Source organism: Erythrolamprus reginae, chromosome 10 (genome assembly GCF_031021105.1).
Source record: "Erythrolamprus reginae isolate rEryReg1 chromosome 10, rEryReg1.hap1, whole genome shotgun sequence".
Classification (NCBI taxonomy): domain Eukaryota; kingdom Metazoa; phylum Chordata; class Lepidosauria; order Squamata; family Dipsadidae; genus Erythrolamprus; species Erythrolamprus reginae.
In genome coordinates, this window is record NC_091959.1 from 20,104,455 (window position 1) to 20,120,850 (window position 16,396).

The 16,396-nt window shown below is 42.5% G+C and overlaps 1 protein-coding gene across 1 annotated transcript in view; it reads right to left on the reverse strand.

Annotated features, from left to right (window-relative positions):
* Window positions 1-2,296: 2,296 nt before the first annotated feature.
* The window catches only part of PCSK6 (proprotein convertase subtilisin/kexin type 6), a 175,997-nt gene continuing 161,897 nt past the window's right edge, over window positions 2,297-16,396 (reverse strand). Inside the window, exons 18-21 of the mRNA XM_070763474.1 lie at window positions 12,242-12,345; window positions 10,442-10,565; window positions 7,158-7,270; window positions 2,297-3,292 (exon numbers count right to left, since the gene is read on the reverse strand). Coding sequence (XP_070619575.1) covers window positions 3,195-3,292; window positions 7,158-7,270; window positions 10,442-10,565; window positions 12,242-12,345 — 439 coding nt within the window. The 3' untranslated portion in view covers window positions 2,297-3,194. The remainder of the gene's footprint in view (window positions 3,293-7,157; window positions 7,271-10,441; window positions 10,566-12,241; window positions 12,346-16,396) is intronic.

The following is a 16,396-nucleotide window of genomic DNA, read 5'->3' on the forward strand; positions in this document are numbered from 1 at the left end:
ATACACGTACGTGCATTGGTGCTTTCTGAGCTTGGGTCTTGCAGACTTTCCATTACCCGAATTAGGTAAAAATCATCCACATGCTCTTTTATAATTTTCTTTTTTGTCTTTTAATGATCACACAATTGCTTGCATCGGGGTGTAAACAGGGCAATTGAATGGAGTTGAGAGTTTACTGGCTGGATGCCTTCCCTGTTGCCAGTGTGTAGAGTTTGCAGCTGATATTTACTCATTGTGCCCAGGGAGAGAAATATCTGCTGCTACCTAGGATCGAACTCACAGCCTCCTGATTGTGAGGTGAGAGCGCCACCTCTAGGCCACCGCAGCACTCAGAGTACCACGGCTCTCTCATTTCAATCCTGAGCTACAAAATATATTCTCCTTTATTAGACAGAAGAATCGAAGCTGGATTCATTAGACATACTCCAAACTGTATTGTGGAAGTTTTGTCTACCACGAGGTTGTGATAAAAAAAAAACCCCAATAACAACAATAACAAAGGTGGCAGGGGCCTTGGAGGTTTTGTAGTCCAACCCCTTGCTTAGGCAGGGAACCCTGCACCAGACAGATGGTTATCCAACATCTTCTTTAAAACCTCCAGTGTTGGAGCATTCACAACTTCTAGAGGCAAGCTGTTCCACCGTTCTCATTGTCAGGAAATTTCTCCTTAGTTCTAAGTTGTTTCTCTCCTTGTTTAGTTTCCACCCATTGCTTCTTGTTCTACCCTCAGGTGCTTTGGAGAATAGGTTGACTCTTTTTTTGTGTGGCAACCCCTGAAATATTGGAACACAGCTATCATGTCTCCCCGGTCCTAGCCATGCCCAGTTCCTGCAACCGTCTTCATATATTTTAGCCTCCAATCCCCTAATCATCTTTGTTACTCTTCTCTGCACTTTTTCTAGAGTCTCAACATCCTTTTTGCATTGTGGCGACCAAAAGAATTAGTTGCGTTTTGCACCTAGGGAATTTTTACTCATGTGCTAATATGTATATTTTGCTCTCTCCTCAAAATATTATAAACAATTAACAAGACATACGACATTCCACATCAAAAAATAATACAGTGGTACCTCTACTTACGAACTTAATTCGTTCCATGACCAGGTTCTTAAGCAGAAAAGTTTGTAAGAAGAAGCAATTTTTCCCATAGGAACCAATGTAAAAGCAAATAATGTGTGCGATTGGGGAAATCACAGGGAGGGTGGAGACCCTGTTTCCTTCCAGGAGATTCCTAGAAAGGCCCCACAGAGGCTTCTCCCTGCTTTTTCCGGCCCTGTTTCCTCCCAGGAGATTACTAGAAGGGACCCACAGAGGCTTCTCTCCGCCTTTTCTGGCCCTGTTTCCTCCCAGGAGATTCCTAGAGAGGCCCCACATAGGCTTCTCCCTGCCTTTTCCGGTTACAGTTTCGGATGCTCAGGTTTGTAAGTGGAAAATGGTTCTGGAGAAGAAGCAAAAAAAATCTTGAACACCCGGTTCTTATCTAGAAAAGTTCGTAGGTAGAGGCATTCTTAGGCAGAGGAACCACTGTATACTGTACTTTACTAGCATGAAATAAATACATAGTAATTGAAGGGGACTATAAATATTTTATTCATGTCGTTTTGGCCATATCATAAACACCAGCTTGGTTTCTAGTATTCATTCCACCAGTTTGACAGCACATGATTCAAGCAGTATGAACACACCAATTAATTTTGTTTTCTTTTCCCATCCTCTCCCACCCCAAACTTTTGAAAACTCACTTTGTCCGATTGTCAATTAACATTTTACTGCCAATTTCACGTTTCACAGACTGGAGGGTTTTAAACTTATTAAAAATGAGTGCCAGAACAACTAATACTGTCTAAGGAAGAAAAAAAACAACCCAATTGTTTACATATGTCTGAATACAAAGAAACGACTTTGTTGACAGTTACAAAGATATCATTAAGAAAGGAGGGCAATGTTTAAGTTACATTTCTTTAAAAAAAGGTTATGTCCCTGTAGAAAATAATTAAAAAAATTCTATGAAGGCAATGACTGCATTATAAGTTACTTCTTTTTTTAGAAAATCTGTAAGACAACAGTCAAATATATCTTAACACAATTATAGAAACACCACGTGACAAACTATAATATATATATAATTATATTATATCATATATATATATTTATGTATAGCGAATACATTCAGATGTGTTGTTCTGTTCAGTGTGATTTTGGTAAGAATTGGCTGTTTTTCTCGTTCTCTCCTTCTCGATGGACTAAATGAAGCACCTTTTGAAAAGGTTTTGCCTTGTGAAATCACTGAGTTGTCTTTGTTTTTATTGTGTGTTTTTTTTCCCAGGAAGGTTGTACTGGCGAGATATGTTAAGAGAAGCAAAGCGATCTGTCAAAAGCTCAAGAGATCTATTTTGGGCAAGGAGAGAATACTGTATTGTAGCTGCATCTGTAGTCTAGCACTTTACCAGCTATTTCTCAGAGATGGCTTCAAACCCGGTCGATCAACTGTAGGCAAAAGGACAGATCTTTTATAGCAGGGTTTGATAGTTGAGATCAGTGCACAGGTAGAAGAGTGAAGGGGTGGGTGAGATAAGGGGAGATCAGTGGTCCCCTTCTAAATCCAGAAATCCTTCTTTGGTCACCGTCAAGCTAAGACCATCCAAACGTGCCTACTTTCCAACACAATTTTGTGGATATGAAATGTATCACATCATGACGTCCGCAGTGGTAAGAATGCAAATGTAAGGCAGATATTCTAGGCATCTGTAAAACTATTCTGAAAGGTTTCAGAGGGAAGAAGGAAGAAACACTCATCTTGTTTTGCTTTGGAAATGCGGAAGGAGGTACTTCTGCATCCTTCTTTCACAAAAACGTGACAGGTTGGCTAGCACGAAACTGAGGCTGTGAGCATCTCCATTCCACAGACACATCTGAGAAGGGTTCACATTGCCGATGGCCTTCTTTATTTATTTGTTTTCCGTCGGGGTTGCAGCAAGCAAGCAAAGCCATCACGCTATCTAGGACCTGTGGTGGCTACACTGTAGGAACCGAATTTGTGAAAAGAAGTTGAGTTGCAAGCTGAGGCTGGGCTAGATGAAGGTTAGGACCAGGATGGGAGAAGGAGTAGAAAAGAAGAAGAAGGGGAGTGGGGAAACTTTGCTGGAAGGACCTGGCACATTAGGAGTTCCAGATGGCAGATATTAAACGCCGGCTTAGCCAGCCAATAAGCATGTCCGACAGCAAAACTGTATAAATGGTTTGCGTTCGCATAGCTTGTTGGATTTCACCATCTCGCAGAACGTCTCGTCGCCTGGAAGAGCGTGCGTTGGGGGGAAGAAGGAAAGAAAGGAGACAGCAGGAAGAGAGAAATTAGATTAGCATTTCCACTGGGAAAAAAAACCCCTGGAATGTATAAGAGTGGAAAAACTACAGTATTTTTCAGAATATAATAATAATAATAATAATAATAATAATAATAATGATAATAATGATAATAATAATAATAATAATAATTATTATTATTATTATTAATTCGATTTGTATGCCGCCCCTCTCCGAAGAATCAGGGCGGCTCACAACACAATACACAATATACAAATCCAATATTAAAAACAGATAAAAACCCTTATCATAAAAAAGTTCATCACACAACCCAAACAAAACCATACATAACATTATAGGTCTTATTAACTTATGGAAATGTATATAGTTTGTTTAAGATATAGAGACATGATTTGCAATCTTAATATATGAAATGAAACTATATTGGATCTGTAACAATAATTTTATGAATTATCTTTTTTTTAACAATAAAAGTTTAAATTTTTTTTTTTAAAAAAACCATACATAACTCATATTAGCTAAGGGGCATATCAACTTCCCCAGGTCTGGCGACATAGGTGGGTTTTTAGGAGCTTGCGAAAGGCAAGGAGGGTGGGGGCAGTTCCAATCTCCGTAGGGAGTTAATTCTAGAGGGTCGGGGCCGCCACAGAGAAGGCTCTTCCCCTTGGTCCCGCCACACAACATTGCTTAGTCGACGGGGCCCAGAGAAGGCTAACACACATCTTCCCCCCCCTAAAAGAGGGTGGAAATATTGGTGTGTCTTATACAGCTATTTTTGGCCTCTTGAAACAGAAACATAGAATATTGATGGCAGAAAAAGACCTCATGGTCCAGCTAATCTGCCCTTATACTATTTCCTGTATTTATCTTAGGATGGATATATGTTTATCCCAGGCATGTTTAAATTCAGTTACTGTGGATTTACCAACTATGTCTGCTTGAAGTTTGTTCCAAGAATATACGACTCTTTCAGTCAAATAATATTTTCTCACGTTGCTTCTGATCTTTCCCCCAACTAACCTCAGATTGTGCCTCCTTGTTCTTGTGTTCACTTTCCTATTAAAAACACTTCTCTCCTGAACCTTATTTTAACCCTTTAACACATTTAAATGTTTCCCCCATGTCCCCCCTTTCCCTTCTGTCCTCCAGGCTATACAGATGGAGTTCATGAAGTCTTTCCTGGTAAGTTTTATGCTTAAGACCTTCCACCGTTTTTGTAGCTCGCCTTTGGACCCGTTCAATTTTATCCATATCTTTCTGTAGGAGAGGTCTCCAGAACTGAACACAGTATTCCAAATGAAGCCCCGAGTCCCATTTTTGTGAAAATGGGCCTTTTTCAGAGGATTTGGAAGGCATACAAAGTGCTCCTGGGGGCTGGGAGGCAAAAATACCCCCTTTTGCAAAAAAAAGAGGGAAAAAAAGGGCCATTTTTTTTTAAAAAAAATGGGAATGTTTTTGCCTTCCCCCCAGCCCCAAGGAGCACTCTGCAAGTTTCCCAAGCCCTCTGTGTACCATTTTCTTTTGCAAAAACAGGTAAAAAGAGGTCTATTTTTGCAAAAAACAGGGTGCTCAGAGTGTTTGGGGGGCTTGCAGAGTGCTCCTCGGGGCTGGGGAAGGCAAAACCTTTTTTTTCTTATGTTTTTGAAATTTTGGCTTGTCTTATACACTGGTGCGTCTTATAGTCTGAAAAATATGGTATTCTGATGGCTGTCCCAAAGATGCTTTTATTATTTTTTTTCCGGGAGACAACTGAACTTTCTTGTTTTTTCTTTGAAGACTTTTCGCTTCCCATCCAAGAAGCTTCTTCAGCTCTGACAGGATGGTGGGGAACGGAAGGATTTATGTTCCTTGCAGACAGCATATAACTGCTTCCATTCCCCACTCTCTTATCAGAGCTGAAGAAGCTTCTTAAATGAGAAGCGAAACCTCTTCGAAGAAAAAAAAGAAAGAAAGTCCTATTGAACTATGTGTCTCTCCCATGTAATAATTATATTGTAGTGATTAACTCATTAACTCATTTGTTGTGAGCAACTCCATGGAGAGGGGCGGCATACAAATCTAAATAATAATAATAATAATAATAATAATACTAATAGAAATAGTAATAATAATAAAAATAATAACCTCAGTAGTGAAGGTGGGGTAAAAAAATAAATTTTAGGTTCTTCGTCACTGCTGCAGCGTGATTCTAGTCATTCAAACAGGCTAGCTAGCCACTCAAGCCTGCAACAAGGGATTATTATTTAAGAATGAACAACTGACGTTTAAAGTGTGGCTCTGAATATGCAAATCCTCCCTGTCCTTCACAAGCTTTAATGGAAGCAGCAGCAGAGGCTAGGGCTAGATACTGATATCAAAAGAAGTGACACTGATAGCTCTACCTGCTCGTTTTCACATCACTAATTCTTCTCAATCCATGCCTCCGACCCCAATTTAATTCCAGTAAGCTTCATTATATATTCCATAAATACCAAATTTCAGCCACAAAAGCAATTAAAATTGCCTTCCTCTCCAATGCACGGAAGGTTAAAAAAAAAAAGGAGAAACATTTGGTTGAAGAAAAAGATAAGATACTGGGGAATGGAGCCATGCAGATCTACGAGGGTTGCCCAGAAAGTAATGCACCAATCCCCACCCTTAAGCCTACAGTAATGGTACGCATGCGAAACTTTAGATATACGTTATTTGAATTGTCAGCAGTGTGTGTGTGTAAATTGTGTGTTTCTTCAGACAGATAGCGTAGCTGCAGCAGTGTTTCGAAATGGTGTCTGTAGGGGATATACGTTACAAGCAGTGTGTCGTCATTGCATTTCTCACTGCGGAGAAAAACTGTTGGGAACATTCACAAACGTTTGTGTACAGTTTATGGGAGAATCTGCAGTCGACAGAAGTACGGTTAGTCGCTGGGCACAGAGGGTGTGGCCATTGTATGACTGTACCCTGTTGCTTATATCCTAAGATTTTTATTAATATTGCTTCTTTATTGCTTATTTGACCCCTATGACAATCATTAAGTGTCGTACCACATGATTCTTGACAAATGTATATTTTATTTTATGTACGCTGAGAACATATGCACCAAGACAAATTCCTTGTGTGTCCAATCACACTTGGCCAATAAAATTCTATTCTATTCTATTCTATTCTATTCTATTCTATTAGAAGAGGGTTCAGTGCAGAAATGGCTTTGTGACCAGAACAAGGAGTGGTACCCACAGGGAATACACGCCTTTGTGTCTCGCTGGAGGAAGGCCATAGAACGGGACAGAGATTACGTGTAAAATAGGGAGTGTAGAAGAAACATAATTGTTTCTTGTGTGTAAGTTTCATCATGTTCAGTAAATAATTGTTGAAGAAAAAAAATGTGGTGCATTACTTTCTGGGCGACCCTCGTAGTAAAGGTCTGACCAGAAAATCAATTCTTACGGCCTCGGTTCATTTTCTTCTCAATCTTCTCTTCATTTTGAAACGAAACACCTTTGAAACATGGCATTCTTTTATTTCCCCTCTGCTGCTCACCACCAAACCCCACACATTAAAAATGGAATGGGAAAACTTGGTGCGGCCAACTCAATGCAGCCAACCCATCATGGTCAATTTTTAATTTTTGTCCTTCCTTTTGCATTATTCTGCTATTTCTTTGATATGAGTGTAACTCTTGTCCTGCAGCGAGTTGGCTGATGCAAGATAGCCGTGATGAGTTGGCCATGCCAAGTCAGACCCCATTCCAAATGTAACCTCTCATGGCTACTCCTATTCTTACATTCCACTACCTGTAGCCACATGCCCAGCAGACATTGTTTCCTTTAATACCAATCCATGGAAATACCTACCATTGTGACATCTGTCTCTAGCGATGCACGAGCCACTCATCAGATAAAACCCTTCTTTACATCTGGAACAGTTTCTCCCAGAACTATCACAACTTAGGCAGTTATCTTCACACCTGACAATAAAAGAGAACTGTTTGATAACTAGTGATATACATATATATGGTTACATATTTTTGCTGATAAGTGAAAAGGAAGGGAGCCTACTATAGATCTATTTTGACCTTGTTATTTATATTTATATTTACATATATACAGTGGTACCTCCACTTAAGAACTTAATTTGTTCCATGACCAGGTTCTTAAGTAGAAAGGTTTGTAAATAGAAGCAATTTTCCCCATAGGAATCAATGTAAAAGCAAACAATGCGTGCAAACCCATTAGGAAAGAAATAAAAGCTTGGAATTTGGGTGGGAGGAGGAGGAGGAAGAAGAGGAGGAGGACAGTTGCTGCCCAGAGCAAAGGGAGTGTTTCTTTTCTCTGGGCGCTGGCAGAGGTTTATGCCCTTTCCAAGTGCCCAGAGAAAGGAAAAAGCTCTGTTCGCTCTGGACTGCCAAAACCCCCTTAAGCGCCACTGAAAGGCTCCTCTGACAGCCCAGAAAAGCCCAAGATGGCCGGGATTAAAGGGGGAATCGCTGGAAACTGGCCGGGCCTTCATGCCACTCTCAAATTTCCTGGAAATTTTTCCGGGCTTGGGTTCTTATGCCTCTTGGCCCCATACAGGGGCCATTTCCAAGGCAAATGAATTTTTTTATAGTCGACAAACTATCATTTACATGGTTCCATATTTTCACTGATAAGTGAAAAGGAAGGGAGCCTCTTATAGATCTATAGTATAACAGGCTCCCTTCCTTTTCATTTATCAGCAAAAATACATAAATTATTTTATCCCCTAGTTCTGGGATAAAAGGTAGGGGGCAGATATGAATAGATGTGGCAGATAACTATTCATCTTCCTGCCAGACGGACTTGTTAGTCTGCATTGGGAGAGAAACTTTGTTTGCCAGGGATGTCGGCACTCCTAATAAGGAATCTTTGGGATAATTTCAGAGGGTCTATGGTGTTTGGGGGGCTGGGTCAGAACAGGAAGACTCTCTTTGCCTAGTCACCCAAGGCCTTTCCCAAGCGCCACTACCCAGTAATGGGCTGCTGCCCTAATTGGGGGGGGGGGGGGCGAGCAATGGGGTAATAGGTTTACACTATTTATTGAATACTTAATAGTTTTTTTTATTCCCCTTCCTTCTGTAGTACCTTAGTATGATCCTTAATTACTTTTAAAATCGGAAATAGTTCAATAGTATGTTTTTACCCATAAATACTTTAGTCGTTTTAATCATTATCTAGAACTGAACTTTTATAGCAATTAAAGAAAATTGAGCTACTTGCCTAATCTGTTATCCTACTGAGCCTTGTGGATTCAGTACAAAACCTTAAAAATGTTCCTGTGCTCCTCAACAAATAATGCTGTCTATCATTGGTCATTTTTGTGGCTATTCAAATAATGGGACTTCATCAACTGAAAAAGAGTCCAAGCACCTATCTGAAAACTTATCTTGGTCGGTAAGCCACTCCCACCCAACCACATGACCTTTAAGCAGTGATGGGCTACCAAAATTTTTACTACAACACTGTGGGCGTGGCTTATGCATTTTGTTTCAACATCTTTCAGTGCAAATTGGGTGCTCTGGGATGGAGCTCCAAATTTTGCTACCGGTACCACGTACCTGACCGTACCCGTAGGAGCCCATCACTGCCTTTAAGCCACCCCTGGTCACATGATTGTCAAGCCACTCCCATCTGGTCACATGGCCAGCAAGCCACTCCTACCCAGTCACATGACCACCAAGCCACACCCACAAAATAAGCCACACTCATAGGGGCAGTAAAAATTTTGGCAGCCCATCCCTGCCACTACCCTACCAAACGGTTGGGGTTCCAACATCAAAAATTTGAAAGCCAGGTGCTGATTAAGCTTCTCAGGTTCTTTTTTCCCCCCTAAGAGTATCAGAAGAGGCCATCTGGCTGAAAGCGAGAATTTTCAGACATGAAACCTGAGTTCTGGCCCCCAAGCTTTATCCTTTGTAGGGGAAAACATTTCATGAAAGATTCCCTTAGCAGCAAAGCGCATTCTTCCACCTGCATCTTTTGTTCTGGGAGCAGATGTTGCGGGAAGTTAAGGAGGAGCAATATCCATTTGATGAGCACGCGGGGAGCTGGCAGAGAAGGAAAACCAGAGCCCAAATTTGCAGAAGGAACTCTAAACCAGTGTTTCCCAACCTTGGCAACTTGGAGATACAGTGATACCTCGTCTTACAAACACCTCATCATACAAACTTTTCGAGATACAAACCCTGGGTTAAAGATTTTTTTGCCTCTTCTTACAAATTATTTTCACCTTACAAACCCACCACCACCGCTGGGAGGCCCCGCCTCCGGGCTTCCGTTGGCAGCGAAGCACCTGTTTTTGCACTGCTAGGATTCCCCTGAGGCTCCCCTCCATGGGAAACCCCACCTCCGGACTTCCGTGTTTTTGTGATGCTGCAGGGGAATCCCAGCAGCACAAAAATGGGCACTTCGCTGGCAATGGAAGTCCAGAGGTGGGGTTTCCCAGCAAGGGGAGCCTCAGTGAAATAGCAGCATTACAAAAACACAGAGGTCCGGAGGTGGAGTTTCGAGGACTTCGGGAGCTTCAGGGGAATCCCAGCAGCGCAAAAATGGGCACTTCGCTGGCAATGGAAGTCCAGAGGTGGGGTTTCCCAGCACGGGGAGCCTCAGTGAAATAGCAGCATTACAAAAACACAGAGGTCCGGAGGTGGAGTTTCGAGGACTTCGGGAGCTTCAGGGGAATCCCAGCAGCGCAAAAATGGGCACTTTGGCTGGCAAAAGGGGTGAATTTTGGGTTTGCACGCATTAATTGCTTTTCCATTGATTCCTATGGGAAACATTGTTTCATCTTACAAACTTTTCACCTTAAGAACCTGGTCCCGGAACCAATTAAGTTTGTAAGACAAGGTATCACTGTATTTGGCTGGGGAATTCTGGGAGTTGAAGTCCAGATCTCTTCAAGTTGCCAAGGTTGGGAAACACTGCTCTAAACGGCCTTCTCGTGGAAAGATCAGAGAAGGTGAAAGGTATCTCTTTCTTTTTTCCCTCCCTCCAAAAACCTCACAACATCAGAGCAATTTTAGTCAAGGCAGAAGATTTATGTTTGCAGCAAGGGTTCCAACTCCTTCCCAAACCGCTTTTCTAAAAAGCCTCCATAACAGGCTGCCAAAGCAGATAATTACCTTCCGCAGACTCTGAACGGTAATCCTAGCCTCTCGTCGTGATAATAGCCTTCTCCGCATGTCGAGACACACCTCCACTCGTAGGCTGTCTTGCCACACTGGATACATTCTTCTTGGCTCGGCCCTAAGGATCATGGGAAAAACATGGCTCCCCAGTCAGAAAGGTTGTAGGTACAAAGGGGGGTGGGGTGGGAGAGAGGAGGAATTTTAGTGGTTTATTAAATTTAAATGCCACCTATCTTACTCTGCAAAACGATTCTGGGTAGGAGCCGCTAGATTCTTGAGAACTATGTAGAAGATGAAAATAGAATAATAGAGTTGGAAGGGACCTTAGAGGTCTTCTAGTCCAAACCCCTGCTCAAACAAGAGACTCTATACCAGTGATGGCGAACTAAGGAGAAATTCCTTAACAGTGAGAACAATCAACCAATGAAATAACCCACAACTTCTGGAGGCAAATTATTCCACTGGTTGATAGTTCTCACTGTTAAGAAATTTCTCCTTAGTTGTAGGTTCACTCTCTCTGTGATGAGCTTCCATCTATTGTTTCTTCTCTTGCGTTCTAGTGCTTTGGAAAATAGGTTGACCTCTTCTTTGCCACAACCCATCGAACCAACTTGAACATTCTGAAATCCTAGCAAATGGATCTGCCACCAAGAATGATTAGTGAAGGCTCCATTTTCATGACACGCTCAGAATGAAACTTCAGTTACCAGACTGGGTATAACTTATCTGGTTTGGAGGTTTTGAGTAGGAAAATAACCTTATATATTTTTATCTATCTATTCACCCACCCACCCTCCTACCTACCTCTATCTCTATCTCTATCTACCTACCTACCTACTATCTATCTATCTATCTATCTATCTATCTATCTATCTATCTATCTATCTATCTACCTACCTACCTACCTACCTACCTACCTACCTACCTACCTACCTACCTACCTGGATTTATATGCTGCCCCTCTTTGAAGACTCAGGGTGGCTTACAACACAGAAAAAAGAATACAATATAATTGTTTAAATCCAATTAATTTAAAAACTAAATGTACTAGTCTATAAAACCTAGTATTATTAAAAAATTAATCATACCCACTCAAACAACAATCATATGTAAGATTCATAGGCCAGAGGACTGAGATCTAATCGTCACAAGCCTGGTGACATAGATGAGTCTTAAGACTTTTGCAGAAGGCGAGGAGGGTGGGGGCAATACGAATCTCCAGGGGGAGCTGATTCCAGAGGGCCGGGGCCCTCATAGAGAAGGCTCCTCCCCTAGGCCCCGCCAAGTGACATTATCTGGTTGATGGGACCTGGAAAAGGCCAACTCTGTGGGACCTAACCGGTCACTGGGATTCATGTGGCAGAAGGTGGTCCCGTAGGTATTCTGACCCGATGACATGTAAGACTTTTTAGGTCATTACCAACATTTTGAATTGCGTCCGGAAACCAATTGTCAAACAATACCGTCCGCCGAGTGTTGGAGAAACATGGGCATGTCTAGGAAGGCCTATGACAGCTCGTGTGGCTGCGTTTTGCATGATTTATAGTTCCTTCTTATTTGTAGTTCCTTCTTATTTCTCCTCTCCTTCATCTGCTAGTTATTGATTTAGACAAAGAGGTCACCTAGAGCAGTGTTTCCCAACCTTGACAACTTGAAGATATTTGGACTTCAACTCCCAGAATTCCCCAGCCAGCATTTGCTGGCTGGGGAATTCTGGGAGTTGAAGTCCAAATATCTTCAAGTTGCCAAGGTTGGGAAACACTGACCTAGAGATCTTAGTGATTGTTAATTTACCTGTACATGTCCTGCAGTCCGGCTCGCAGCCCTCGCATTGCAGAAGTTCTTTTTTCAAATACAGGCCCTGCTGGCATACTGAAACACAGTTGTTGTCTACGAGGCTGTAGAGGAAAGCAGCGGGAAACATGGAGAGCAAAAATAAACAAACAAATAAACAAATAAACATACATGTTTTAATCCTAGAGCTTAGATCGCTGAAAATCCTTAGAGGAGAAAGAGTAGCGAAAGATTAGGAGGAGCTGCTAATCCAACCAGCCCTTTCAATAAGCAGGCGACACAGTCTGTTCAAAGCATCTTTGAGGTTTATCTTCTCATCAGATTTTAAGGTCCACTTTCTGGGACTTGCGCAATGCCTACACAGTAGTACCTCTAGATATGAGCTGCTCCACATGCGAGTATTCCAAGATACGAGCAAAGAGGAGAGAGAAATTACTTTTCGAGACCCGAGCTCAAATCCGGGATACGAGCCAAGCGTCCACTAGGTGGCGCAAGAATCCTTGCTTCTGGTTATCTCGGAGGGGAAAAACAAAGTCTAAAGCCATTTGTTCCAGATACGAGTTGTTCGACATACAAGCTCCCTTCTAAAACGAATTAAACTCGTATCTAGAGGTACTATGTGTATAGGGAACCGCAAGCTAACCGAATGGTTCATGAAGCAAAAAACACAAACGACCCAACCCAGGTGGGGGGTTCCACTTACCAGCCACTCCTGGTGCACCCTCCAGGATTGTCATGGATGCGTGGGCGCCCAGCAGAAGCGCATATCCCCATTGGTGTGAGATTTGGCTATTGTGCATGCGCAAGCAAAAACTCGCGCAGGAGTGCTCTTGCGCATGTGATTTCACCAATTTGCATGCACAGAAGCAAAAAACCTGCAATAGTCTTCAAAATCACATGCACGAGAGCATCCTCATTTGAGATTTTGGTTGCTGCGCATGCACAGAAGCGAAATCTCAAATGTGCACATGCGCGTATGCATCAGGCGCGCAGAGATGCACATGCATCTCAATTTTCGCCACTGCAATCCCGATCCCAGCTGTACTGGCTGCAACACATTATTGCCCCAATCCAACATAAAACTAACCAAGTTTTGTGTGTTGTCTAAACATAACTGCTAGATCGGTAAGTGATATGGTTAAGCATTATGGACATAGGTAGCCTCTGATCCTCCTTTTCTAACCCTACAATTAACTCACACTCAAAACTGCTCCAGCCAACTAACAACATCACCACCAACAACAGCCAACATAAGCAGCCAACATTAACAGCCAATAATCATTGTACAGTTGCTTTGCATTTTATAATGCTCTGGCCCAATCAGATTGCAGATTTATTTATTCATTCATTCATTCATTCATTCATTCATTCATTCATTCATTCATTCATTCATTGGATTTGTATACCGCCCTTCTCCGTGGAAGCGGGGCGACTAACAACAGTGGTAAAAACAGCATGTGACAATCCAATACTAAAACAGCTAAAAAACCTTGTTATAAAACTAATCATACATACAAACATACCATGCATAAATTGTAGAGGCCTAGGGGAAAAGAATATCTCAGTTCCCCCATGTCTGATGGCAGAGGTGGGTTTTAAGGAGCTTACAAAAGGCAAGGAGGGTGGGGGCTATTGTAATCTCTGGGGAAAGTTGGTTCCAGAGGGCCGGGGCCACCACAGAGAAGGCTCTTCCCCTGGGTCCCGCCAAACAACATTGTTTAGTTGACGGGACCCGGAGAAGGCCAACTCTGTGGGACCTAACTGGTCACTGGGATTCATGCGGCAGAAGGCGGTCCCGGAGATAATCTGGTCCGGTGCCATGAAGGGCTTTATAGGTCATAACCAACACTTTGAATTGTGACCGGAAACAGATCGGCAACCAATGCAGACTGTGGAGTGTTGGTGTAACATGGGCATATTTAGGGAAGCCCATGATTGCTCTCGCAGCTGCATTCTGCACGATCTGAAGTTTCCGAACACTTTTCAAAGGTAGCCCCATGTAGAGAGTTTTGCACGATTTGAAGTTTCCGAATACTCTATAAATATATAAATACTTACAAAGGACTGCAAAAGCACTTGAAGTGGTATATAAGTCTAAGAGCTATTGCTGTTAAGCAAATCTGAAAAAAACGTGACACATCCACGGTGTGTATGAACCTCATGATAAATTGACTTTACTTTTTATAAAAGATGACAGGGACATTTCTGGCAAAACCTTGTTAAGCTTAAAACGGTGAGCAAAACAATAAAAGGTAACACTGGTAGATGGCAGCCAAGGGAAGCCACTTTTACTGACCCCGTGCACAGGGTCATCTTTTCAAAACGTATAATTTTTGACTTTTGCCCAAGTGCAGCTATTGAAGCAGTCATGTCAGTCCAATTACTGTCTTCTAAATGAATCCTGCAAAGAATCTTTGTGCCTCCTGCTGAACAAATTTTTCAGATCAACCTTCTGGCATTGTACTTTTTCTTTTTATTCATTTCTTTCCTTCATGGCACCGGACCAGATTATCTCAGGGACCGCCTTCTGCTGCACGAATCCCAGCGACCAGTTAGGTCCCACAGAGTGGATCTTCTCCGGGCCCTGTCAACTAAACAATGCCGCTTGGCGGGACCCACGGGAAGAGCCTTCTCTGTGGCGGCCCCGGCCCTCTGGAACCAACTCCCCCCAGAAATTAGAATTGCCCCCACCCTCCTTGCCTTTTGTAAGCTACTTAAAACCCACTTCTGCCGCCAGGCATGGGGAAATTGAGATACTCTTTCCCCCTAGGCCTTTATAATTTTATCCATGGTATGTCTGTATGTATGTTTGGTTTTTATATTAATGGGTTTTTAATCGTTTTTAGTATTGGATTATTATTGTACGCTGTCTTATTATTGCTTTTAGACGCACAGAGTCTCTGGAGAGGGGCGGCATACAAATCAAGTAAGTAAGTAAGTAAGTAAGTAAGTAAGTAAGTAAGTAAGTAAGTAAGTAAGTAAGTAAGTGTTGTGATTCCGTCTGAGGCTCCTCAGGGAACGGCTGAACCTCTGCCGGCTCCATGCTCAGAGGGGGAAGGATGAGGAACAGGAGGAGGAGGAGGAGGCCCAGGCAGACGGGGAGGAGGAATATCAGGCCGAGGGAGAGGGAGAACAGCCTGAGTCCCCCGGGGTGGAGCTCTCCCCAGCAAGCAGCCTGGAGTCCTTGGATGAAAATGCACAAGCCATCATCGATCTCAGGCAGAGAAGAGCAGCACAACGAAGGGGACAATTAGCCAGGTATTTCCAGCCCTAAATAGGCAACAGCTGGGTTTGGGTGTGGTTCTCCCCAGAAAGGCTGAAAAGGCAGACCCACCCTTCCTGTATTGTGGAGTATTATCTTTGGGAGTCCTGGGACCTGGCTGTGATCTTTGACGTCTCTGATTCTGGCTTGTGGCCTTGAAGGCTGAAACCTTGGGGGGAAAGGCGTGGGTCTTATTCTCTACAGGTGTGTGTGTGCCAGCAAGAAGTCTGCTGTATTGTCTGGCCGTCAGGACTCTGCTGTGAAGCCTCATAGCCTGCCTGTTGGGAAGAACAGGTTTTTCTCTGTGTTTATTTTTCAAACTATAAAGTGCCTTTGCTTTTACCAGCGTGTCTGGCTGTTTTTTCCAGTTGGTGTTGAAGTCTGGGGTCACCCAGACAGAACAGTAAGTAAGTAAGTAAGTAAGTAAGTAAGTAAGTAAGTAAGTAAGTAAGTAAGTAAGTAAGTAAGTAAGTCAATCAATCAATCAATCAATCAGTCTAACTTCTGGGCCATCTTCCTCCTTTCATTTGGGGTTGCCCTGCATTATTTGTTTCTGAAGGCAGCCAAAAAATCAGTAGGAGCTTTATTGCTGGGACTCTAAAGCGGGGAATCGTCAAGAAGCAACAGGTTGTCGTAAAGTTACATCAGCCCCTTGCTAAATTCTAGAACACAGAATAACAGAGTTGGGAGGAACCTTCCAAAAGCCAAAAACCTTTTTGTTAGGGATTTTCAATAAAACGTATAAAAAAGAAATTAAATATTTGATTTCCCCCCTTTTAACAGTGGCAAGGATAACCTATGCACAGTTATGGAAAAGTTAAGATACGCCAAAAGAAGAAACGATAATTTTAAAAAATTATGGAATGCGCAGAAATGGACATGTTGACCAAGAA